At 37.9% G+C, this 27,922-nt stretch overlaps 1 protein-coding gene across 6 annotated transcripts in view; it reads left to right on the forward strand.

The window, feature by feature from the left end:
* Positions 1 to 27,922, forward strand: part of VAV3 (vav guanine nucleotide exchange factor 3) — a 195,211-nt gene that overhangs the window by 69,523 nt on the left and 97,766 nt on the right. For all 6 annotated transcript variants that reach the window (XM_090146214.1, XM_090146215.1, XM_031595857.2 and 3 more), the window contains exons 3-5: positions 23,276 to 23,334; positions 24,227 to 24,292; positions 25,988 to 26,096. In XM_090146214.1, the coding sequence (XP_090002340.1) occupies positions 23,276 to 23,334; positions 24,227 to 24,292; positions 25,988 to 26,096 (234 nt within the window). The remainder of the gene's footprint in view (positions 1 to 23,275; positions 23,335 to 24,226; positions 24,293 to 25,987; positions 26,097 to 27,922) is intronic.

The following is a 27,922-nucleotide window of genomic DNA, read 5'->3' on the forward strand; positions in this document are numbered from 1 at the left end:
GCTTCCAGTTGATGAAAATGGTAATGATAATCTTTATTTTTGACCACATCATAAAGCATTAAACATACCACAAGTATTTGATCACTAATAAAAAAAAATTTCTCATTTAGAAAGCACTTGAGATTTTTTGTGGGAGTATCTGGAGACATTTTGACTTCTTATATGAAGTAGACTTTGCTTAGATTTCTCAACAAATGTGAGCAGGCTTGGGAAAGTCAAGATTAACGAGGAACTGTTAACAGGATAGAATGAAACTGAGCACATTTCATTGAACCATAAAATCATTAAGGTTGGAAAAGAACTTTAAGATCATCAAGTCCAACTGCCAACCTATCCCTGCCGTGCCGCTGAAACACATTCCTAAGTGTCCTGTCTCCACTGTTCTGGAACACCTTTAGGGATGGTTCTCTGTTGCCATAATCATCTTACCAAAATGCCGCTTGAAACCCAAATGTTGTGTTATGTTGTTTGTATATCCTGTAGACACAGATCTTCTTTTATTGAATTCTGGTAGCTCTTCTATGGCCGAAAAAATATTGGAGAAAGAAAAGAGGACAGGTGGAGCTTCGGTAGGCTTAACAGCATTTAAGATTTTTATGTCATCTCAGACATTTTTACATAGAAATGCTTTTGAACCTTAATTTTAAATAAAGAATTCATTCTCTGCAAAACTTGCAAAACAAGCTTTTCAGTAACTACAAGTTGATGATGAAATGGACAACTAAACCATGCACCCAATGAATTTATCACTATTGTTCACACAAACACAACTGAAAACCATAGATAAAAGCAGAAGGCTTCTAGTTTAAATCCAGATGGACTTCAAAGATGGAGAAGGGGAGAAGTTGAAAAACTGCTTGTATAAGCTGTTCGTGCTGTATTGTATTTGTACTTTTCATTTCTAAGAGAATCCCTTTCCTGTTTTGACCTAGATTCTCCTACTTGATGCCTGGGCTCTCTACTTGTTCTTCTTGCTGCTCTGGGATTTTGAGATTTAAAGGACATGAAGATAAAATTATGAATCTAGAAACAGAATAGGGTTATTGCAGTTACCTGGGAATGCTGATCATTCTGATATTTCCAGTTAACCCATGAAATGGGCTTGATGTTAGCCTACAGAACCTGTTGCGTGTTCAGATTTCAGATTGAGAATGGAAGACGAAGTAGCCACTGAACATTAAAAGACTTGGGCCATGTCTTCAGGTCACTGTGTTTCTACTTTGATCATCAGAGGTGCAAATTTTAAATGTTCAGGTTAGAGCGTGAAGTAGGGCACGGTTTCAGACCTAAACAATGTGCCATTTTCACTCGATGACCCTCTGCCTCTTCCGAGCAGGGAATGTTTGCTTTCAACTGATATGTGTCATGTCTACTTGTAGGTATTATTTCCAAGTCGAAACACCATTACTATGTAATGAAGGAAAAAGTTTGATGTCTTCATTTTAAAAAACTTTTTAATACCCTATTCATTTTGTTTGTATTTTGGAAGCGATGAAAGGGAGAGGGAACTTAATATCACTGTATGTTCTAGGCTCTGGGGAAGTCTGTTGCACATCAGCATTTTATTTCCCTATTCAGAGAGTAGATAAACCCAGTAGGTCACTTTTTCAAGTTTTCTAATTAATTCCCTACAACCTCTCTTAGGAAGACTTGATCAGACCCATAGAGCTATGAATTTTATGACTTTCAGTGAAGTAATATTAACATTCATGGTAACCATTAATGTTTTACCATTAAAAGTTATTTCTACCAAAACTACCTGGGTGTTTTCCTATTTTAATTTCGTTTATCTCATGACAGTCTGCTGGGCTTTACATAGACTTTAGGGCTTGCTTTCTGAGTAGTGTTTTTTTTTTTTTTTTAAGATACTCTCAGCTTGAGGTCTAAATCTGTGTTCACTTATAAGCTTATATTTTTTTTTTGTAACAGCATGTTCTGACATAGTTTACTGCACAACCTTTTTTAGTTTATGAGACAAGACTTGTACATCCAATTCAGGCTTTGCTTTGTCTCAGAGTTTGCATTAATATTTCTAGGGGGAGAACTTTAAGTGGTCTGCACTATACTTTTTGTCTGCTTTTAATAGTCATATTAAAATCAATGTTTAATTGAACCATGAGGAGTGAAGTAGAGTCTATTTACACACGTGGCTGCTCTTGTACCTGAAGAAGCAAGCTGCTATTACTGTTAGATCATGGTAAAAGATGAAGTGACAGAACATTTTTGGTTATTACAAATCAAGGATGATCTGTGGGCCTGCCTGCTGTATTCAAGCAATAGAATGTCTCCTGGTTATTAGGGAACAGCAGGCTATATGACATGCTTCAGTGTTGACACAGTCTTTACATGCTGATCAAACATGTTACCTGTTGTTCTTGTTGAAAAGCATGCGTTCCACCACGTTCCTTTTGATTTAAGGAATGTCTATTCATTATTTGCTTGCTTATGCTATGTCTACTGTAATGGTGTTCATTCAGCTCTGCAAGTTATGGAATAGCACTTCTCATGTTTCTTGGGCCCTTGTGGTCCCTCCTGGTTTTATTTTTTTCTACTTCTTTCTTTTACTACTGTTTTCTAGCTTCAGAACCCCTTTGATGCATTTTGGGTCTACGTGTTTTCTTAAGATTTTAATGAAGGCTACAGAGGATAATCTGAGAAAGTCTTGCATGTTTATCTTGAGATGTGTTTTACAAGATTATATTAAAAATACAGTCAGATGCTTATTCAAAAATAGTAATAAATTGGACACCTTCTTTATGATGAGAAGTATAGGATTTATGTAAGAAAAGATTCAGTTTACTGTTGCTTCCTTGAGGAGTTGTGATTACAACGTTTAGCTTAATTACTAAGATACTGGTGAACTGTTCTTCCTAATGCACAGTTCCCCACGTGCAGCACTTTGCATTACCTAGAGCACCTTCTTCACTAGTATAGCTGTATCTTGATAAAAGTCTAAGGCTGAGGGAAAGAAGTAGGAAAAAAAAATGACATTCAGGAGTAAGCAACTTGAATTAATTATTAGTCTCTATGCTGCTTACCAAAATGTTTTTGTTAGCTGCATTAATGATGATGATAGTGTTTCAGTTAACCTGATACGTTTGTCTCTGCTTGGTTTTAAAATAATGAAACTGCTGCTTTTCTTTGCTCTATTCCAATACATTAGAAAATCAGTTAGAGAAAACGTAATTGTTTGTTCTCATATTTTTCCTTGAAATAATTTAAAGTAGCTAAATTTTCCTTTTAGTCAAAGAAAAATTTCGGCTGCAGTCTTGATTTGCTACCTGAGAGGCTGAAATTGCAGGGTAGAGGGAAACAGTGGCTTCAGCCCTCTGTTGTACTGTGCAGGGTTTCCTGTGCAGAGTTACTCGAGAAAGTGAAACCATTCTCCAGGTATAACTGCAGACCACTGTGGGACCAAACCTGGGAGCTGGTAGTGTGCTGTGAATAGTATGCTATGTGTTTGGTTTGTGGAAGCTCCCTCTTCTGTAGAGTACAGGGGATGGGATGAGCATCTTATCTCTTTATACGTTTTTTTCATTCTGTTTTATAAAGCAGAAGTGAAATCTAATGAAAAGTTCCAAGCAACAGCATGTTTTCAAAAACAGTTGTTTTTCTGTATTATAAATTCTGTGTTTGTTCAGTCTGAAGGATGCTGTGCTAGTTTCATTGGTTCTAGTTTCATTTACTGCTTTTTCTGCCCATTTTCAATAGAAAGTGAAACCCATAATGGTTTGCAGCAAGAAACAGCATTTGAGAATTTCTTAAGTTGGAAGTAGGTATTAAATCAGTGAGAAGTGTTTGCAGTGTGTGTTAGAGAGCTCTTAGCCTGCTGGTGGCAGGGTTAGAGAGGGGTTTGGTAATGAAGAATTGTGTTTCTGCTGGTTTTCATTCTGACACACACATTGTGGTGAATAAATGTCACTGGAGTGCATGTGAATGTATTTATGAATTTAAGCTTTGATCTGCTTGGTCATAAAGACTACCTTGCTATGAATATTTGTGTGTCTTTCTGTGCAAACATGAGGTTGATTTTGGGAGAGGGCTTTCTTGTTTGGTCAAATCATGTCACAGCAGAAACATACAGCAAACTTGCCAGCTGCTGTGGAATGGAATGTTTCTATTGACACCAGAGGTTTATCTGCCAGGCTGAGTGACCTGGAGCTGCAATGCCTTGTGCCATGGCATGGTGCTGCTTTGAGTCATAGCATTTTGGGTCTTTAACGTTGGTAACCACATCTTCTGTAAGTACTATAGCTGTAAATAAAAATATCAAGAGTTGGAAAGGGGAACCTATGGAAGCGAGCAAAAGAATGAAAGGGAGTTTTTGGTGCCAGGACAGGCAGACGAAGGTGATGGCACCTCGGTGCTGAGAAAAAGTTCTTGGTTCCTGTGCCAAAACTGTGGCTGTGTATTCAGATAGAAATGATAAAAGAAAGTACTTTGTATTCCAACGTGAATAATGAGATTTGTTTGGATGAGTTACATTGAGCAGATTTCTATAATGAGACACTACTGATTGAAAAATGAGGATTTAATTTCTGAAATAACCATTCAGTAATGAAATCGGTGCAAAAATATTATGATGAGTATATTTGTTAAGTTCAACCTGTTTACAGTTACAAATTGTGATAGCTGTTAACTGGAAAGTAACAGTACAGAAGAAATTAAAATACTGTTAATGGAAATGAAATTAAATGGCGACACTTCAGCTCTCGCTAACCTCTGCAAGTGAATCAAATCCTGTGTTTCCCCTCACAATTTGCTAGCATGTGTCTTTAGACCTTCCTTTAGAGAGTCTTTGATATGAAGTAGCAACATGGGCACGTTGTACAGTGTGCTGTGATGCTGAGGTTGCTGACAAACGTGTATCTGAGTTCTTGAAAGGTGCTATTCCAAGCATATTTCATATGCATCTTTTAACTTTGAAATCAAGTGAAATAAAATTCCTGATTTAAACTGAGTTACTTATGGATCTCAATGTATCTGAAAGTGATATTTAACTGAAAGCTATTTTCTTCAGTGAACATGTAAGGGACACTGGGTGGAATTACGCAGCATAGTTGGTTGAGGGCTAGTACTCATAAATTTATTTAATTCTCCAAAATTCTTCTTCATGGTTAATTTAAGATGCTGAAAGGTTCAAAGTGCTTTTAAATTAGAACTGATTTGAGCCAAAATGCATCAGTGACATTGTGGAAGTACATGATGTTTTTTTCCTGCAGTAGCTAATTGATGCTTGCTGAGTGTTTCATTGTACTCCATAATTCAGTTTTTACCAAAATATGTAAATGACATTTAAGAGAGGATTTACTGCCCATGCCTTTGGGGGAATGGAGCAAAAAATGGAATGTAGGTCGCTGCTGGGGAATGGGGGCTTTTCCACAGCTTCCTATTCAGCCTTCTCAGGGGCAAGCTGTTGTCCAAAACTCAGTGTGTTTTCAAGTGCTGAGCAGAGATGCTGCTGATTTCCCTGTGACTGAGTAGCACATTCTGTAGCTCTTTCTTTCCTGATGCTAGGTAAACAGAGTAGTCTTTCTGCAGCTGATATTTAGTACTTTCATGTAATACTGCAATTTGCAGCACAGACTGTGTTCAGCTGTGCTTGCCAACACATGTGCCTTAAAATGTTGAGCTGAGACTTTATGGAAGGCATACACTGGTGTATATATAGAGCTGATGCTTAAAGCTGTGTTGTAAGGAGAGTCATTCCCTCTAGATGTGGGACAGGAGTGTGAAATGCCTGCTCCCTGGTGTGCCTGGCAGGGGACGGGGTCTTGGCATGCAGGGAGTGCAGGGCTTGGGCTGGGAGGCTGCGTGAGGGATCCCTGCTGGAGAAAGCAGAGAGAGAAGTGCAGCTGCTCTCTCCAGGACTGATTTTCTATACTTCCCTAGTCTTTTCTCACCCTATGTATGTATCACTTGACTTCGTTCCTTTGTGGACCAAGCAAATTCAACTCAGCCAATGGAAGTTTGGGGTATGTGCCAACTATAAGCAGCACTGTTCTTTGTTGTTTGTGCCTCAGCAGCTGGGAAGGGATTTCTCCAGGGTGCCTTGAGGTGCAGCATGATTGTATCCCCTGTGGCTAATGTACCGAGTGCACCTCTGGTGCTGCTCTGAGGCTAGGTAAAGTTACTGGGAAGTGAAATAGCCAACACCTCACACAACGTGACTCTTGAAGGTCAGCTGAGTAAATAATGGCATTAGGGAAAGGTATAATGCCAATAAATATCTTATCCATAAGTTTTTCTTTAAACTTTCTTTCTTGGACAGGTAATGAATAAGAAATTTTACGGCTGTTGGGACCAAATGGCCAGTCTTTAAAAGAAATAGCTGTACATGTTCCCCTTGACAGCACTTTCCTGCATTTAAGATACTTGACTGTGGCTTCTCGTGATTTTAAATAATCACTTAATCACCACTAGTTTATTTTAACAGTCCAGTGTACACAAATATCTTTTGAGACTAAAGCACTTGCCTTCTCTTAACACTTGTTCTGGTATACTGAAGACTGTAGAGTGAGATGATTCTGAGTTTATTGTTGGTTTGTTTGATTTTTATTTTTTGGGGAAGAGTTCCAATAGAATCCCTGAGCTATCTGAAAAAAGGTTAGGCAGCTTGAGCACCTGACTCAGTGGATGGACACAGGTGATCCTTTTTATCTGTGGGGAAACAACTAGTCTCAGAGACAAGATTGATTACAAGTCTGGAAGGATTAGTTTGGCAAACCTGATGAAAATTCTTAAACCACCTCATTAGTAATGTCGTTGTACATTTTCAAAGTGTTGATGTCTCTGTTTATACATATGCTAACTTGGGGGCTCTATACAGACTCATGAGAGAGGTTTTTTTCCTCAATTGTGTATTTTCTGACAGAATATGTTTTAAGCACGATAATACTAAAAACCAGATTTCACTGGCCCAGTTGGTATACACCTGCTTTCAACTAATTAGGTTAAATGTTTTATATTTGTGTTAGTATTTCATTAATGTTGGCAATGAATGCATGTTGAGCCAATAATGAGTATTGTGCTCTGAACTGCTCTTCCTCGGATGTTGTTTTGTCTTCTGAGAGTTTAGAGTTGCTTCATTTTTTGTCACAGTGAAATTCAGGTGCTTTTTGTCTTTGTTGTAACTGAAGTATTCCAGACTTCATTTCCCTCCCCGCCCCCCAAGCATCAGTTAAAAGATGTTAGAGATCGCCATGATATTTGGGATTAGATGATATCACCCAAAACTCAGTGAAAGACCTCAAATTCAAAACACATAGTATGCATTTTGATGAGATAAATATTGCAAAATATTTCACATTTACATTGTGTTTTTTTTAAATGGAGATTTGCCACCCACATGTGGGTGGCATAAATTCAGAATCTGTAGAAGCCACAACCTGACTGATTTTAATGCATACAAAGACAAGATATATTAATTAGATTAGCTAGCAGTTCATCAGTCCAAGCATACTGATGCTGGTGCCAAGTTAGTGGGAGTGCATGAGAACCTTTCTATTCAAATCGCAGAAAAACTGTAGATTTCTTTATGCCTGTTTCTGCTGTGGAAGTGTTTCTTTGTTCAGTCAGAACAGTCCACCTGTGCCTGCAGTAGTTTCTTGCACACTAGGAAAGGGTGCTACTTGAAAACTTCACACGAGCAAAGCAATAATTGTACCTTTTCCCACTGTGGGATTGGTTCAGAAGTATGGGACGTGAACAGGAGAATCTGTTTTGATACTCTCCTGTTCATAGCTTCACAGTAGGTTTGTTAGGGTGAGTCGGTTTTTAAGTCCTACAAGCTGCTTTACCTTTCTATACTGAAGTCAGAAGGGGGAGAGATGAGGGATAAGATTCAGGAGGAGGGCAGTGGAGTACAGAAAGCCTTTGCTGAGGACTCACCGCTGAGACGTGCAAAGCCACCCATTTCCTTCCTCCATGCTTGGCTCTTGGTACTGCCTCATGCTGTCTGTCCTTGCTCCAGGCTTATCCATAATGAGCTCAACCTGCGTCACTGTTTCTACTTTATACTCTCACTACATACTTTTAAAATTTGTTTTCCCTTTATAGTTACTGTTAGCTCTTCATCACTGCCATGTCGTCTTCACCGCCTTCATGCTTAGCTCTTCTCATCTCTTTGCTTTGAAGGCTGCTGTATGTCCATCTCTCTCAAGTGGTTTTTGGGCCTCCTCTGTTTCTGTATTTCAGGTTAGTTTTCCCAATCTTGTTTTGTCTCCTACTTTTGACCAGGAGACTGGTCCTGTTATTCTTGTGCTTATTTAAATTTTCCTTCAAAATTTTCTGCCTGCCTGATAAGTACTCACTACATGCAAGAGAAGAATTAGAACTAGACTGGAAATCCTGCACTTCAGCTTCCTCTCTTCTTGTACTTCTGTTAGAATTTGAATATCATGCGGTCTTTTATCATTTCAGTCATATAAGAAGGAATTTTGAAATGTGGTTTTGTTTGCTTCCTCTTGCATCTGATTGAGAGTATGTTTTATGTGTTGAATAGCTCAGTAAACTAAGGGCATTGGTCTATGCTGTCTGGCAATAGCAAACCTCCGAAAAGGAAAGAATTCTTAGCACTGATGGTTTGATAAAATTTTATTTCCTCTGTCTCAAATGGAGAAAAAAAAAAGCAACAAACTCAAAGTGGTAGAGAAATAACTTAAATATTCGAGGCCAAGAAATTGTTCAGTAAAATAATTCTACAAATTTAAAATTTGCATGCAATTAAATATTCTTCAGTATTTTTCAACTGGCTCAAAAATGTCTTGATTCTGAACTATAGATCTTTACGACGTGTGTTTTGTCTTGATTTTTTTTTTAGAAAAGTTGACATTAAGAACAACTTTGATAGAGTGAAAGAGGGAAGTTAAGGAGGCCATTTGTGTACCACTGTCTGTAACACATGTGATCAGTGCACAGATTTGAGTATTGCTGTGACCTCTCAACAGGTCAGAAACCTCAACTTGAACCAGACTGACTTTTCCTGAGATTCTCAGAGTTCGCTTATCAAATTCTACAGTAAAATTGAATTTAGAACTGATTTAGAGAATATTGAATCAGAGATGACAATAAAGCTTTTTATTTCTACTCAAATATATAATTGAAATGTGACTGAAGACTACAACTGGTGTTTGAATACCGAAAGCAAGACTTGGGTCACAAAAGCGCAGTAAGAAGTACCTGAGTAATGGAGCTTCTTAAGCCCCAGTGAAGTATTCCAGAACCTGCTCAAGGTTTTCCAGAGAAAATGCTGTTCAGAAATAGCAAGTCTTCATCCAGGCACAGTTTTGGGCTGAAGGGAGGGAGCTGAAGTATGCTTTAAGCCAGTCAGGCCTTCATTGTATGGTGCTGCACGTGTGCGTGTTGGCAGACTCAGGTAGTGCTGGTGGTCTGAGCTGTGCATGGGCCTATGAAGGGGAAAAAGGCTTATAGAGGAGGTGGGGATAAAAAGGGATTTGGAATATATCTGAAATTTAGTGCTGTAATGCCTTCTGTAAGTATAAAACTTGGGTGGCGTGAAGTCCTGCTACAGGGCTACTGTGGCAGTGCAAGCCATTTAAATTCAGTCGTTGCAAGCAGAAGGCTGCAGCTGAGCTGCTCAGCCCTAATGTTATGGAGCACAAAGGGCCTGGGCTCTTCTCACTCTGCAGTGAACGTGCTCTGCCCAGCAGCTGCTGCCCATGCAGGCTGTCAATCTGTGTGTGGCTCTTCCTCCTGCTCTCTGCTGGGAAATACTGGGACAGCGCAGGGAGACCGGAGGTGCACTTGAGGGTGTCGTTGAGTTTGTGTGCCCTCAGTAATGGGCTAGTCTCTGCTTAGTTCAGGTGAAACATGGAGTGCTTAAGCTTATAATAATTGTTCCTGTAGGAGCTGGTTTGGTTAACTTCTAAGTGGATGCTGGTGCCTTGATTTCTTTCATAATTGATGCACCCGTGTCCAGACATAGCCTGGATACTGGGAGTCTTCAGCTCTTAGTGCTGAGGTGGATGGAGAAACATGGAGGCAAGGCAGGCCAGTGGGAATGGCTTGGACGTTTCTGGTTACGGCTGAGAGAGGAGGTGTATCTCACTTAAGGGAGTGAATAAGAGTTAGTAAGCTTTCTTTCTCCTTAAATATATTTTTCTTGTTGGCATGAAAGGTGCTTCATCACATTGCTTGTACAAAGCAATATAAAACATTTACTCATTTTTCTGAGTGGTTTCCCCAAAATGCTATGTGATGACGAATCCTGGAGCTGATTTAGAGAGAGCAACTATTCCCACAGACATCTGAGAGATGGGATTTCACTGTGTTTCAATAATGTTAACTTGTGTGGAAGTTGATCTACTTTCTATGCTAAATAAGAAGATTGCTTTTGAAATGTTTCTCCTATTGTAAAGAAAAAAAAGCCTTATTAATAATAGATAGTAATGAGTAGATGAAGCTACTCAGCTTACTATAACAATATTAGGACTTGCTCTGCTATCTGCATGCATGTTGAAAACAATTTGACACAGTTTGTTTCCTGCAATAGGTACATTATCAAACTATCTTGTTTTTCCTCTTGATGCATGTTTGCAAGTGCAGACCTCTGGCTATACATAGAAGTTTGTGTTCTAATGGTAGGTAGAATGTTAGAAGATAAGTCAGCATTTTCCAAGTCTTGTGAGTTGGTACAGTGGTGTCAGAGCTGCTTGACTTGTAGAAAAGAATTGGTCTGACAGTGTGCCTCAGTCTTCACAATGGCTTTAAATTGATCCATATTAGTTCACTTGACAGAAGAAATGCTTAAAGCAAAAATCTTGCTATAAAGCTTCTCTTGGCCTAAGGAGCCTTGAACTGGGCAGTGAGTCCTTTCAGCAGCCTTTCCTTCCCTTGCCTGTCCTGTTTGTGTGTGAACTGTAATAGTCGGAGGCTGCCCTGAGAGCTCTCGCTGGGACTGCTGTGGGCAGTGAGAAATCTGAGTGTCTTGAGAATCAAAATCCACCAACAGATTGCACTTCTGTTGCAGCCTGGCCTGTTATGTGTGTAATACTAAATGTTGTCTGAGAACTACCTTCAGCTACAGCAAGAAACAAAAAATACAGATAACAAAGATTCATGGGATAAGCTTGTTTGATGATGTTTTTGTTCCTTTGTTTCTTTTTTCTTTTTTTTTTTTTGGAAACAAACTATTATTGAGGGAACAGTGACTCTGTTTGCAATTTATTTCAGTTGCTTTTCAGGTTTAGTTTGTTTTCTTACCTTGATTCCTAATTTTTGAGATTAAATTTCTCATTTCAAACCCTGCCAGAAGCTGACAATGTTAATTGTTCTGGACTGAGATTTCTCCCTTTTGTACCTTGCTTTATCCTTCCTCCTTCAACCTTTCATTTCTTGAAATCTTGATATTGACTCTGTTTCAGTCATTTTCTTTAACATCCACTGGCCTGTGTACCTTTAAACTGATTTTTCTTTCAGGTTTACAATGATGTAAAAAATGGAGAAGGGAGAAGCATAACTCAATTTAGATTGCTGCTGGACACAGAGTATACTTGAAAATATTGACTTTCAACTTGTTCATGTAGTTAAGTCTGTGAATTTTGTTGCTGATGTGAAGCAAAATTTAAATAATTGAAATTTTTTCCTGGGCAGATGACCCATGAAAATCTAACTTTTTATTTCCTGCAAACATTGCCTCTCGATAAGACCTTTGTACCTATGACAGTGCCACTAGTAGAGCATTAAGCACTTGGTATCACTTAAGTTCTGTTTCATATTGTGTGTTAGTCAATCAAAAGCAGGGTGCTTACACAAGGTTGTTTGATTGCCATGTCTTTTTCCACTTACATCTCACAGAAATGACTTTGTGCATCCACCACAGAAGATGTAGTAGCCTTATGTCTATAAAGCATGGCCGCTTCTGTTGACTGTCTAAAACACTGAACAGTTTCAGAAATACTTATGGTGTGTTATCTGGGTGCATCTGCTTGCCCTGCAGTTAATTTTGCTTTCATTCACTCAGACTTTTCTGCTGAGTGACTGCAGTGGGACTGAATAACACTCTGGCTATGGTGTTTGGTGGACAATTAGTCTTGGACTGAAATATCAAATATTTCACTGAACTCTTAGGTGCTCCATGCAGGATTGAAATTGACCTTAAATAAAGCTTTAATACCCTGTTATAAATCCAACTCTCTTTCATGTAAGTGCAGGACAGAAACAAGAGGTCAAAGAGCACAGGACAAGAGGACAGGGACAGAAATCTCCATAGTCAGGATTGTTACTGAAATCTCAAGCTGCATCTTAACATTAAATAAAACTACATGTTAGCTTAATGATAGGTATCTGTGGTTTCCTCTTATTTCTCACAGTATCTAAGATGCATAGTATGATTCCTATTGTGTACTTGAAAAACTTATACAGCCAAGTGAAAACTGAAGAAAAACTCCTTATCTGAAGGATGTCAAATAATGAAAAACCTCATTAGAAATATTGCAAGGAAATGTGATTTCTGTCAGTTTAACTCTGGTGCTGCAGTTCCTAGATTAGTATCAGACATGGTGGTTGCTGTGCATTCTGATACTTGTGCAGTAAAATAAGGCATTCCTCAAAATCATACTCGAACTTTCTTCCTTTATTCCTGTGCCGGAAGCCTCGCAGCTTTGTTGGAGTTGTATTAGACCATCCAGGAACAATGCTCCATCCCCCTTGCCAGGTGAAAATGACAGGAAGAATTAAAACAAGTATTGCTTTCCTTAACCATACATAGCATTGTTTCCTAGTGTAGTACTCAAGTAATTCTAGTTCGCATGAAGACAATCAGGGTTACAGAGTTGTTATGGGGTGTAGTTCTGACAGTTTAGTGGCTTGGGCACAAAGCCTAATATGATATTCTCTTTTGTACAGAGATGACAAGTTTTTGATCTTTCGCTATTATTATTATTATGTTCAAATATTTTTCTTTTGCTTTATATTCAAATACTTTTGTGTTTTACTATGCTAATATGTGACTGGCTTGGAAAAAACATTGACCCAAATAGGCGTATGTGGAAGACGAAATAATGTACTTCCCTTAGACATCATCTTTGTTATTTCTGTCTTCTAACTGAAAGTAAGCTCTCCAAGATCTTTCTGACTTAATTTTTCTGTAGGCAGCATAAGGACACTCTCAACTTTTTTAAAAAATGAAAAAAAATAGGAATCCTTCTTTCCCTCAGTTGTGCAGTTCTGTGTTGGAAATACAGTGTTCGTTTGAGGTGAAAGTTCTATCTATTTATAAATAAATATAGATAATGTTAAAGTCTGCAAGCTGCTGCATGTTCAAGGGAACAGAACAGTGAATAAAATAAGCAAGTGAATTTATTTCTCTCCTTTTCTGATTTTTCAGACTAAGGATCCTACTAAAGGAGAGTTGAGAACAAACATAATAAGAATTTAAACCTAGTTTCTCATTTTCTTTCAGTGCAATAAGTGCAGTTTTGCTTATCATCTAAATGAACAGGCAATTAGAGATAGGAGCAAACAGAGTGCTTTTCAGGCTTCTATAAAGGGAGTTGATAGTTTTGCCATTCCCGCTGCAGGGTGTCTTCTCAGGTATCTTTCATTGTTCAGTTTCAGAGACAACAATTTAAAGTGAGAATGGTGGAAGGTGTAAGTTAAGTGAGTTATGCTGACTTGTTTATCTTTCTGTAGTGAGGAGGGCAGGTGCAATGCTTTTGCTATGGACTGATTCATTCCCTTATCACTTCTGGTTGAGAAGTGATCCCCAGGGTATGAGATTTGAAGATAACCAATGGGTTTTGTATGTTATAATGCAAGTCTGTGTGCATCAGAGAGCAGCTCGCTCCCTTTGCACTGCTCACTGTAGCAGGGGAATTTTTTTTTCCTGCTGAGATTAAGAAGACAGAAAACGTATTTTTACCCCAATAACTATTGCATACTGGAGTAAATTCAAGTGGGACTTGATACCACTCAGCAGCCTCAGTTGAATTTGTGGTTGAAGTGAATTCAGAAAAGGGAGAAGTGTGGCAGTGCATGGTTTGCTTAAGACGGGAAGAGAAAGACCTTCCTCTGCTTTTAACAGAAGAGAGGAAGAAATTGCAGAGTCCATTGCAGAGTCTCCTTTTAACATCTTTCTTACTGATATCAAGGTTGAGGAGGAATTAGTTTAAATATAAAAGTGAAATAATACAGTGGGAGTGCAGAAACCACATACCACTTAAATTCTAGGATGCATACCTAAAGTGGTATTTGTTAAAGGTGCAATCAATAATGAATGCAGAAGCTCTTGTTTCTTTCTCAAACATGTTTGTACAAATATGGATCATCCAAGGTCAAGCACACCCAAAATGTGTACAAAGTGTACAAACACCTTAGCTGGCATTTGCAGTTTAGAGAATTTGCTTGTTTTCAAAAAAGAAAAAATAGTCTTTTGGAGTCTATTAAAGGACAATGGCAAAATAAATGTGGTTTTGGAAGACAGAAAGCATTAATTTATGGCCGTGTATTTATTTTTTCCATGTGGTACAAACTGAACACCTTGGAAAATCCTGCTGCTAGTCATTAAGAATGAAGAATGGATGTTTACATGTAAGAAGAGATATGGATTACATTAAAAGATGCTATTGGAAGTACAGGAGAAAATGGCATTGTCCACAATTGTTTAGGGTTATGGCCCTTATAAAATAAGATAAATATTGTGGTATTGTTGATAAGAGTGTTTAAAAGTCATAGGAAGAGAGCATTTGAACAAATGGTCAATACCATTTGAAAACACCGGCTATGAGTTATCATTATAAAGGCTTTTGTGAAGGGAACTGCAACAATTCAACAGCAGGTATATTTTGCAGAATTGACCTGAGCACATACTTCCTATAGCAAAAAACTTGAAAAATAATAAGCGCATCAGAAAGGAGAACAAAATCCCATCTAATTCAACAGTTTTTACATGGGCAGTATGCTTGAAGGCAGTCTGCACATGCTATTTACCAGCTGCAGCATTTAAGTGCTCAGTTTATGCTTGTGTAGCACTTGAAGTGAGGCTGTCATTCTTGAAGCAACACCACCTAAGCAAAAGAAAAAAGAAGTCAACCCAAACCCCTTCAGGCACAGTGAGGCTTGAAGGTATTCATAGAACCAAAACCACAAGCTGCAGACAGGAAGCAGCTGCTGAAGCTCCCTGCCCCCATTGCTTTCTTTGGTTAGTATCTGGACAAAGCAAACCTAACATTAGCTGGAATATGCTGCTTGTGCAGTTTGCTTTTTCTCACTTCCTTGTAAGAGCAGAATTGTCTAGGGAAACTTTCATGCTTTTGGGCCAGGTTCTGTAGTCTTGTCATGGGCTGAAATTGAAAAATGAGATTTTAAGCACAATTTTTGTATAATAGCTGTAGATTTGTGTGCATAATTGGATACTGGTTATTAAAGGCTTGCTCATTATATTCCTGATAATGAGATTGTCTGTTATAAATTCCTGGAGAGCATTTGGTTTTGTTTCTCCCTTTGTTTTATCCTAAGCCATGTTCTGTAGCTATGTGTGCAGCCCCAGGCCCACTTTTCCCACTCACGAGCTGGAGTGATCTGTGCTATTGCTCCCTGCAAAAGGGATGAAACTTTCAAAATGTTCAGTGAGCTAAAGGGGTGGGACATGGGCTTGGTTAGTGTGGGTTCCAGCCTGCCCTTTGATATTGCTGGAAGCTACACTTATACTTGTATTTTAAACACCAGTCCTGGAGAAAAGTGCTGTAGGTACCTCGCATCTGTTATTTAAGAATATGACATCAGATATTGCTTAGCGTAACTTAGAGCTCTTCTGGGATACTGTAGCAGGAAATTAAATGCTTCTGTCTAGCGATGCAACAAGATGTAAATGTATGTAAATATGCCCAGCCCTGCCCTGTCCTTATGGGTGTCAGATTTTCTGTCCTTGTATCTTCCAGAGTGTTTTCTTAAACTGATCTCTTCAGCTCTGCTTGCCTTCCTCATGCCAAGCCACCTGCCTCACCTCTCCTTTTCATAAGGCTTTGGAGAAAATATCTTCTATAGCTGTTGATTCTCCAATGCTTTTGAAGACTCACTGGTTTGCAACTCTGTACTTCACTTATCTACAAAGAAGGGGAGAGAACACTCAGGAGGGTTGTTTTCTGTCTTGGCTATTTCTTTTTTTTTCTGTCATGAGAGAGAATTTCCTGTTATTCACTGGTCTGTGTAGACACTGGAGACACACTTGAAGAAAATGGATGAAGGATGAGCCTTCCCCAAGGCAATGCACACGTGGTACCTATCCTCTATCTATCCTTTGCCTGGGAGGGAAGGAGAAAACGTGCATGCCCTGATATCCATGTCTAAGCCACGTACGTTCCCCCAACCAGCACAGCAGCATGATGGAGGTCTCTTCTTGCAGCTGGGAGCTGAGGCTGTTTTCAGAGGAAACATGCATGACTGCCAAGAACGACTTTTACAGCAGTTGTTTTACCTTTGCTCCCTCTCTGCATAAGCACTTGTCACCTGGTTTCAAACTGTTTTTCAGAGTTGCTGGTGGGCTCCTGTCAGTCACAATAACTTGGCTTGGGGTTGTGAATTTCTCTGCTGTGATTCACTGGGATAGTTTGGCTATTTGTTACTGAAATGCTAGAGCTATCATGAGATGGGAAAGGAGGATAATGTATTCCTTTGTTATATTTCTGGAGGATGTAGTTAAGGGGAAATGAAAATTTGACAAGGACAAGAGACACTGAAACTGGGATAGCTGGAGATGATATCAGTGAGGAAACAGATCCTATAGCTGGTCATCACCCCTGTAGAAATTAATGACTTCAGTGTATTCTTTTTCTGTACATCTAAAGCTTGTATTTCATAATTTGAATGAGATGGAAATTAGAGCTGTGTGAAGTTTTGTTTAATCAAAACCAGACATTTCTACACTTCTATATGCTGCAGGTCTGGAAACTGTGGTGTTCCTAATGAGGTGCTGGTGAGAGTGCCAAGGCTGTAAATTTTCTTTCACGTGTTTGTGTTTGTATGACTCAGGCATCTCAACGTATGCCATGGAAGTATTTAGTAGAGGCATATTTACAAAGCTGGGAGTTAAAACTAGCTTTTTGCTTTCAGTGGCCTGTTAGAGGTGTGAAACTAGGTTTACTGTTAGGCCATACATATTGGAGTTTTCATTTCTTCTGCCTTGTTGGAATACCCCTCATTTCTCCTTCCCTAGAGGATTGTGCTTTGATTAAAACTAAGCTGAACTAGCAGAGAATACCAACACAAAGCTGGAACAAGTCAGATGGAGAGAAAATGTTCAAATTTACTTACTGATGCATGTAATATACTTAACACATCTAAGAAGCACATTATGCCACGTAATCACCCCGGAGTTGTCTGGCCAAGTGTCTTTTTTTTTTTTTAAACATTTAAATGTTAATGTAACAGTTCTTGGAGGTCTTTTGGTCCAAAAGCTAATAATAAATTCGCAGAATGGCTTGAATTGCAAGGGACCTTAAGTATCATCTAGTTCCAACTTCCCTACTATGGGTAGGGTTGCCAACCACTTAATCAGGCACTAGGTCAGGTTGCCTAAGGCCCCATCCAACCTGGCCTTGAAAAATGGTGAATTATAGTCAAATATTAAGAGATGCACTCCCCCTTTCTGTGCCAAATGAAGTATTGATCCACGATTGTCCAGGGCCTGGTAAACTGCAGATGCTTCCTCAGAGTAGCAAATGATAAACATTCTTCATTAACGTAAGCTATTGAGAACATACTTAAGTGTAGCAATTTGATCTTATCTCTGAGTGACAGATATGCAAAATGAAATGTTTTTGCTTTTCTGTCTTCTATACCATGGGATGCATAAATGAAAATAGCTTCTCAGAAAAACTGCTTGCTATGAGGACATGAGTGGTAGTACTGGCTTGGAAGCTTCCTCAATATGATACACTCAATATGATACATGGTCCTGTCTAAGTATTATCCAAGTAATTCAGAGTTTGCCTGCCATCTCCTAGGAAGATTCACTTTGAACTTGATCTAGCTTGTTGTTTTTCAAAATCTGCCTGTAAACTGTGGGAAATGTGTTAATATTAAAGAACGCATACCTCAAGAATCTCTAACTTTTAATAGTTCTTCTTTAATGTCTCAGAAAGATATTACTGGTTTTGTATTGCTGACATGTTTTGATGGGAAAGCAGTTGGAAGTTCACTTAGACTTGCAGAATAGTGTGTGGCATCTTTTTTTTTTTTGTATAACCTTATTGAGCAAGTGCCTTCATTGTCAGTAGAAATTTGAATGTTTTTTAGAGAAGTGATTCTTGAAGTGACCAAGGGTCAATATGCTGATGCTGCATACGAAAGTGAGGAATGTTCAGACTTAGTCAAGCATAGACAGAAAAACATTCTTTCTGAATAACAAACTACAGGTGGGCTTTCTTCTGAGGAACAAATAGCTGTTTTGTCATTTCTTTTGAGTTGGTGTTACCTAAATTTAGGCAGTCTTAGGCAGCTATGAGACTGTCTTCAGTGCATAGACCTTGGCCTAAGAGTAGTTACAACTTGTGAAGTAGTTAATAGGGAATCACTCAATAACTACATGTCTAGCATGCTCTCTACAGATCTCAGTTTTCTTTAAGAAAATGGAATGGAGGCTTATCAGAGCCAAAGTGATCATCATCAACTCTCTGAAGGATTAGTTTTCCTGAAGTTTTTTTTTTTCCATCCCCAAAATTTGATGTAGTAAAATCCTGTTTGGGAGGAAACCTAAATGCATGTTTCAAAATAGCATGTTAAAAAATACGCTAGGGAAAACATTTTTCATTGGTAAATGTAACTGCTTTATTTCTGACTCTATCTATAGGCTAAATAAATTTTCTTCGAGGGAGAGAAGACGACTAACTTTCCAACAAAATGTAACATTCAAATACTAAACTGGATACCCAGATTTTGAAGACAAAACTTGAAATAGAATAAGGTGCTCATTAAAGTACTTCTAAAACGTATTTTGTCTGCTTTTGAATTACAAGACTTGTAAGTTGCTTTTTAAGAAACAAGATGAAGAATTGACTCCACCAAAATACTTAGTAAGGCTGATACTAAATTCAGGCATCGTGGCCATGGAAAGAAGTAAAGTAGTCCCTCTACTGTACTGCTGTGATAGGTGTGTGCAGGAATACTTGAGGTGATTGGCTGCAGGAGAGTATGGCAGCAGGAAATTACAAAATAACATTTCGGCAAGGGATATGAGAGTCCTAGCATAAACTGGAGAGTGACCTACAACACTAAGTCAAGTGAAACAATAATAAATACCAAGCCAAAGAAAATCTGCTGTTGGAGTAATTACTGAAGTAAGAAATTAATGGGCTGAGTGAGGCTGTAGTTCTTGCCAGCTGTACCTGAAACAAGGCTGAGGAGTAGTGTCCCTGACTGGGCCATGGGCCAAGGTACACTTCCTCTTGCAGGACCCTAATTTTGAATTTTATGCCATGTTTTACCTAAACTGGCTGCATACTGAGAACCAGGCTTGGTTACTCACATCTTGGAATGTGGCTTTGATGTGACTTGTAAAGAACTGCTTAACCTTTGTGACACAGTTAGTGGGAGGCAGCCACATTGAGCCGGGAGCTGGGATGGGTTCCTCTTGTTTCTGGAAGACTCCTGCAAACACCTACCAGTTCCTGGTTCTTTCTAGGGGAGATGTAGAGTTAGTGAGCTTTCAAGCTTGACTAAATGATTTGATGTTGATGTTTCAGAATATAAGGCCTGCTTTTTAAATGGCATTTTTTGCTAAGAACATAAATAGCATACATAGAATTTTACTCATTATCTAATTCTTGGTGCCTATTCTGGGTAATACTGGGTGTGCTGAGAGCATGGTGTCCCTGGGGTTCTTTGTGTAGTTGTGTGCTGTAGAATAGTCTCAGCCATGGAATCTTTGTTGTTCTGGACTTTATACAAGCAAGAAGTGCTAATTTTGCACTTGAAGAGAGGATCCACGTTAGCCTAGGCAGGAGCAACTGTGTGAATGGGGGGTTTGAGGCCTTGCAGTAGGAGACAACTGAGAATTCATCTAGGGTGAATGGGTAAAACAGGTTAAAGTCTCTCTGAGTGCAATAAAATAAGGAAAAAAAAAAAACTAAACAAAAAACAATAAAAAAAAACAAACAAACATGAAAAACGTTCAATTGGATCTTTTGAACATTCATGTGAGTGGTGTGCTGTAATTTTGGATTTCAGAATTGCACTGTATTATAACTTCCCCACAGCAATTGCACTGGGCTTCAAAGTAGAGCTGCTTAGGAAACTCCTCTCTGTCAGTTTGTTGAAAGTCAGACATTTTACTGTGAACAGTTTGGTAATTTTAGTGAGATTTGGTAATTTGGTGAAATTCTGATAGTTTTTCTGACACCTCGGCCTGTCTATAACCAAGACCTTACCCACAGACCCAGAAATAAGGGAATTCTGGAAAAAAAATCTGTGGTGCATTAATAGCAAAGAACTGAGATTTCATGTAGAATAAATGCAGAAGCCACACTTAATATTGAAGCAAATAAATATGTGTAGTGTTGAATTAGACCGAATGTGTTGACCAGAAGTGATAGGTTCATATATTTGTTTGTGTAAGCTGTGGCATGTATCCTGACATTTTCTCTTAATTCTTTGGAGAGGGAGGAGAAATAACCCAACATAACTCCCTGAAAAACAATAACAAAACCCTTGGGTAGAAACCATTATATTTCTAGTCAGAGTGCTGTTTTAAGTTGCACTATAATAGGAGTGGTCAGTAGGCAAGCATTAAATTGTATTTTGAAGTTGCAGCTGTTTTCAGTTACGTATTTTAATCTTCAAAACTTTGATTAGTGATCTTTGGTTCTTACCTATTTTGTTTTTGTGTGGTCTAATAGCAGTGTCTGCCAAGTGCTTTCTCCTTCTGTAAGGCTTATGTAGGCACACTTCATCACCTCCTTCTGGGGACTGCTGTATCTCTGCTGAGACACAGCTGCTGTGATGACTGCCGGTTTCTTTGTATCTGTTGCTCAGATTTTGTTAGAATTCTGCTTGCTAGCTTCCTAGCATGTTAGTTTCTTCTTCGTACAGTGCCAAACCTTCTCTGTTTTTTACAAGAGCAGTGAAAATTACTGGTTGTCACCTTTTTTTTTTCTAGTCATGGTTTCTTTTCTATGTGTATTTTCTCAGACATTTCTCTGGTTTCTTCACCTTTGCGTTTTTTTTTCTTCAAGTGGATTTCACATTGGTTTCTGAAAAAGTGTATATTCTCTTAAATTCTAAATCTTTTGTGTGCATATTAGTTGCAAGATACACACTGACAGTACAATTTGAGAATAGCATTTGCTCATTATCGTCCTAAAATTCATACTACTTGTCCAGATTGTTTCATGTTATCTTGAAACAAGCCATAGCTAGGTACAAAGAGTAAGCTGTATGGCTATTGGGTTTGATTACACCAGACAAGTGAGAATCCCTTTAGGAGAAGGATTTGCATGGACTGGTGAAGCTGTTTGAAGATGATGTGTTGTGTGCCAGGAAATAACATGCTGAAATAGGAGAGGGAGATTTAGTTCAACAGACTTGTCCTCCACTTTTTCAATAATCATTAAACTTCTTTTCCTGTTATTTTGCCAGTCAATATTCACCCATCTGTCAGGACAGATCACTTTGCTAGCTATTGAATTTTTGACTGACTTCCTGTAGATCCGTGTCTCGTATGGTTCAGCAGCCTTAGCCCAGTTCTGCACTGAAGTTCTCAGGTTTGTGGAGATGGGTGATTCTTTTGTTGTATAAACCACAATTCACCTGGTTTCAAATAAGAACTTATAAGAATTATTTTTTTCCTTTTGGCTTTTTGAATAATGTAAAATAATTTTTAATTAACATTTTTAATCACTTTATTTGCAGCTTTCAAAAATTTTTTTTCTAGGATGTATGTACTGCAGTGCTCCTGTTCTCAGGGAATTAATGTGCTGTCATGTTTGATCATGCACACAGAGTATTTCTTTTTTTTTTTGGGGGGGTCATTGCTGCACAGCAAAATCAGATTTTCTGTTGTGTGAATTTTCCAAGCACCTTAAATGAGCCCTAAACAATTCTTCTACTTGAGTGGCATAACTTTCAGTTCATTTTTGAATTTTGCTCTTTACAACTGAAACTTGATTCACTTTGGAAGTTTTTTTACTTCAGTTTAGGCTCTGTACTTGGTGGTTATTCTCTGTGGTTTTTACTTTGTCATTTTCCTGTGTGAACATGTCGTTGTCCTTCCTCTGAGAGAGGTACTTTTAATTCCATACTCTTTATGGTCAGGCTAATCTTGTAATTATAGCTTCAATAACTTTATTCACAAATGTCCATGGAACATCCATTGCTATACCTGAATTTTAATACAACTGGTACAAACCTTCTTGGGAGATTTGACTTGAGTTTAATCTGTTTTGAGTTCTAATAAGGCAACCTAAAATATCTGGGATGTTCAAGGGGCCTCGTTCTACTGGGTGTCGTTTTGGCGTCTTTTCTCTCACAAGCAAATGAGACTTGTCAATCTGATAGAAAAAAGAGAAACTATTTGTAACATAGAGGACGTGCTAGGTAGACTGTGAGCTGTTCTCTTATTAAATCTGACGGCAAAATGACTCTTTGTATATGACCACACATCCTCCTCTACCTCCCTTAAGTTCTCCTCTCTTCTGTATAACCTTGAGCGCTTATGGGAAGTATTTTCGTAGAATGAGATCACTCATACCACTGAAATCTTCTAAAAATAAACAGAGCTTATGGACTCAAATGTATAGCTTAATTTCCTGTTTAGCTAATAGCAATCTTTCCAAGTGATTCCTGACAGGAACTCTTCCACTTGTCGTTTGGCTCCCTCTTCTGGTCAGCCTTTGGGAATGCTCAAATGAAATATTTTCTGTAGACAAAAAAAACCCAAACCAAACACAAACAAACAAACAACAACAACAAAAAAAAACCCAACAGGACAAAACCAAAATCTCCAGAGCAGTGTGCAAGGCTGATACAATTTATGTACACGTTTAACTTAAAACTATCACATGATCTGGTTCTAAATCTACTTAATTTTTTTTTTTTACTAGTTCTGAAACTTATAAATAATTTCCCTTTGTTTCTTTGCATTTCCATCACTTCTGTCAGTATGCAAGCACTGAAGATCACGTTGAGGGCAATCTGTGGAAGTACACGTTGTGCAGTATTTGGCACAGCCAGATTCTGTGTCGTCTTGTATCATATGCTGTGATTAGTATAGCTTTTATGCTACTATTCTGCAACTAATCATGGTTCATTTCTTTTTCTCCAGGTGATAGAAACACTCTCAAAACTTTCCCGCACTCCTATTGCAATCGGCACAGGAATAAGGTACGTTATTGGCCTAGTAAATGGTGTGAATAATGCCTCCTGCCTGGTCCTCCTTGGAAATGCTGGTGAGGGCCATGCGGGTAGACGTGCAATTTTTATCAGATGTTTGCATGACCTGGCAGAAGGAGAAGTTTGTCTTGCAGTTTATTTGGAAATTGATTTTAAAGGGAATACACTGTTTCTGGTACATTTACTGAAGTGCCTGAAGCCTTCTTGTGCTGAAACGTGCAAGTGAATGTGGAAATGAGTAGTTAGTGCTATAGCTTTTTTGTGAAAATTGTAATATAGTTCATAAATCCAACTACTGATCAATATGAAGAACAGGTTTTCTCCTTTTTCTGTTTTCTAGAACTAAGCAAAACTGCCAAATAGGTGAGATTCTTGTTGTAAAAAAGAAAGAAACAAAACCCAAAACTCAGAGATCAAACCAACTGGGAAATGAACCCAGTAGATCAATCAAACCTAACTTTGTGAATTCTAACTGTGGGCTGTGAGAGGAGGTGAAAAATCACATACTTCAGCTTTGAAATTCTCCACTTTCTTTGTATGTTTTAATTCAGCAGTCTTGCATGAATAGATGTTTAAAAAACAAAACAAAACAACATAGGGACCCAAAACAAACCAAAGAGCCTTCTCAGTTCTGTAATCCATGTCCTGTGCTAAAAAATCATACTTCACTGTAAAAGCTGACAATAATGTCTATTAGTGGGGCTTTCATGAAATATCAACTCGTATATGCCAACCTAGATATAAATGTTACTGCTTATCAAGTAAAGGAGGAAATGTAAAACATCTTAACATTAATGAACTGAGTTATCTGTATGAAAACTTCAGAAGCCAAACCAAAATGACTTAGCAACTATACAAATTTATAATATTTTTCTTTCTATAGGCCCTTCCCTACAGAAGAAAGCGTTGATGACGAAGATGTCTACAAATGTCTCCCTGATTTGATAGAGTATGTTGTAAACCTTAAGTTAAATGAAAGATTTTGGTTTTCAGTTACACACTACTATTTATATGATGATTTTATTGAAGAAGGGGATATTAGTTTGATTTTTTTAGTTTGGTTTGCAATTATGGTGACCAGACAGAATTTAGTTACGGAAGCTTATCTGAAGATTGGAATATATTTATATATTTAAAGAAACATGTTTTCTAAATGGTTCTGGTGATGAAGTGAATCATGAATGCACTTAGGAATTATCGTTCTGAACAATGGGAATACATTCAGAGAAATATGGTATCAGTTTTAAGGAACTCAAGGAAATTGTCTTAGTCTTGCAAAGAAAATGCAATGAAATTCTTTGTGTAGATGCATTTACATTTTTGGACAAGTGTTTGCAGGATTATTAATTATTGCAAATATTTGTATTGGCTTTGAGTCAGAAGTAGAATAGACATGAAAATACTGTATAATGGTAGTTTAGGCTTCTCCAGATCTCTTAGGAATCATGCTGGGTAAAAGCTAGGGTCAGAGTGTATTGTCCCAAAGCTTAAATTACACCAGTGTTTGGTTCACCGGTCTTCATCTTGCTTTCTTTGCATGGGTTATGCTGTAGGTCTCTTGCTCTGGTGTAGCTGCTGTTCATACCATGGATTTTTTTTCCTTTTTTGTCTATATAGAAGGAAAAATCCTACAGTGGAGTTTACAATGTGCTTCCTGGGTTCATGCAGACAGTTCACTTTCTAAAATAATTGTCCTTTTTAATATCCAGTCCATGTACCTGACTGGATTGATTCTCATTTTCTTTTTTTTTTATTTTCACTCTGAAGAATTTCAGTGTTATCTTCCTACAACAAAATCCCCCAAATAATAAGCAAATCTGAGCATGTCTCTGTGTTATTATGACCAAACTACTTTAATTATCTTTTAGCTGTTTTGTAGATGTAATTTAAGAAATGTGGGTGCAAGAGGTTTTATGGACTATGTACAGTCTTAGTGTGAATTAAGCAAAATCCTACAAGACTGACTTTAATGAAGCTAAATTACCTGAGGGTAGAGTTGAGCATAGACTTTGTGGAGCTAATGATGTTGTCTGCATAAAGGACATCTTTTGTGGTGTTTTGATTTTTTTTTTTTTTTCTTTTAAATATCTGATTTTAAATTGGAAAGGGCACTTTATCATTTTGGGTAGCTGAAGGTTGCTTTTGGTATGGAGGTAGAGACTCTCAGCTGCTTGCTCTGCAGTCTTCATTATATTTTACCTCCAGATAATTTTTTGTTTAAGTAGGAAGGATCCTGTGCCACTGTCCTGCATTATAGAGGGATGCCAGGCAGTCAGAAAGGGCAGCTTCCTTGCCTCTGGATGTGGTGGGGAAAGGGATGAAGAGAGTGGGGCTGGATACTATGTCTTGACAGAACTGTCCTGACAAGCTGCTTTTTATGCCTCGCTGATTTTATGTGGTTCTGAATTCATTCAGTCTTCAGTATTGTGTTCATTTCATGCAATCATATTTTAAATCTATTGAGGAAAGACAACTAGTGAACTTAATTTTCCTTTGTGGATTCTCTTCGCTAGATACTTCTATTAATTAATCTCTTTGTTTACTGCAGCAATTTTTTCCTTTAAGAAAGGCTCCTTTGCAGAGCTGGCATTGTAACTTGCCTGCGCTGCACAGCTTTTTAAAAAATTCATCTTTTTCCTTTCAGTGAAACTGGTGTTGATGAAGATGAGGAGCTCTATGATTGTGTCTATGGAGAAGATGAAGGTGGGGAGGTTTATGAAGACCTAATGAAAGATGAAGCAGCACAGCAACCTGTATGTTTTCTAATTCCAAACTTTTTTGTGCAATAGTGATTCTTTATTAAACATGTGAAATTACCTCTTTATATGTAGTTTCACTGAAACTTCACTTGGGCTTAATTGCATATGGGTCTGTCGTGTGCAGTGTATTGTCTCCTACTTTGTGATCTCTTTTGGCCAAGGGTTGAACATTTATCTATGGTAATTTTTTGAAAGAAATGTAGTTGATTTAACTGAAATATAAGATAATTTGTTACTAATAGGAAAATTTATCAGCTACTTTAAAAGTGATTAAATTTCCTGCTTACTTCAAAAAAAAAAAAAAAAAAATGTGAAGCCTTGTTTCTTCAGCCATAATTTGGACAATTAATATTCACTTTTGAGCTGAAGCTCAGAAGATTTTAATTAACGTAACGGAGATGTAGGTGTTTTTTCTACTGTGTAGTTGGTAGTCTCCGACAGTTGTTAGTTAGTAAACTTTTTCTGGTTCTTTTTTTCTGATTACAAATGCCATTCTTGCCTATCTGCCTTTCTAGTAAACGATTAATAGAGAATTTAGATTTTACATGCTGTGAACTGTATTGCATCTTAGCCTAGATACTTCAGATTGAACAGGCTGTTTCTAATAGAAAATGAGTGAAACATGAAAACCTAGTACAGCTAACTATTTCTTCCTCAATGTATAATGAATGGTGACATTACAATTGCTTTGCTCGGGCAGCTTTCTTAAATGTGTTAATTATTTCTGCTTTGTGGTAATTTCATCTCAGGTTTATAAATGCACTGTGTGCTAATACAATTATTTAACACAGTTCTTTTATTTGAATACTCCTACAAGAATGCCTTGCAAGTGAAAAAGATTAGCACAGGACAGTCTTCATGCAGATGTTCAGAAGAACCTAATGTTTTTAAGGGTCTGTAATAGCAGCCAAAATGCTTTGCGCCTCCCTCACCCTTGATTTATCATGATCATCTTGCAAAGTAAACTATTCCACTAAGTTTTCTCTCAGTTGATGACCTTCAGATGCAATTTTCCTCACTTGTACTGTTATTTACACATGATTATTTTCTTTTCTCCTGTTATTTACTGCACCCAAATTAGAAAACTTCATGGTATGAATAGGAAATTGATGTGTTAAATGCTGTCAAAAGTGCTTGTGGGAATGATCTATTTGGGTCAGATGAGCACACGACTGAAATCAATTATTTTACATGAAATCCCAGGATTTTGTTTACTTATATCAGTTGATGAACAACAAATACCCATGTTCTGCAAGTGGTTATGCACTCTATTGAATGCAACTACGTTTGTGCTGATGCAAATATTACAAAACTAAATGTGAAAAATAGCTAAAAGCCCAAATAATGTCAATTAATCTATATTGAGATTAAATATAGTTAATGGTATCAGAATTTAGGAGTAAGTGATAGATTTTTTCAGATGAGGCTGAATATCAGAATGCTCTCCAAGTATGTTTCCGCTTACGAAAGACGGCTTTTATAAGTTTTTTCCAAATGGTTACTTCTGTCTCCAGCTGGTCAATAAAGCACTTTAGTGCTTGGTGTGGGGGGAAACTAATAATTGCAAAACTTAGGGTTTAAAGAGAAATTTCAGAAGTTGGAACACCTGGTAGATAAGTGAGGAGCATGTTCAAGTTGCAGGAATTGCTTGTAGAATCATTCAGAGATAAACACAGAGTAGGATAAAGGAGATAAGACGATGAAGATAGTGATGAAGATTTATTTGTCTATATGATATGGAACTTTTCACCTGGTTTGCATACATTTCCTATTCTTTACATGTGGCCAAGCCATCCTAAGAACAGTATGCTTGTGTGGCT

The sequence above is a fragment of the Phasianus colchicus genome, chromosome 9 (assembly GCF_987193195.1).
Source record: "Phasianus colchicus chromosome 9, bPhaCol1.hap1.1, whole genome shotgun sequence".
Lineage (NCBI taxonomy): Eukaryota > Metazoa > Chordata > Aves > Galliformes > Phasianidae > Phasianus > Phasianus colchicus.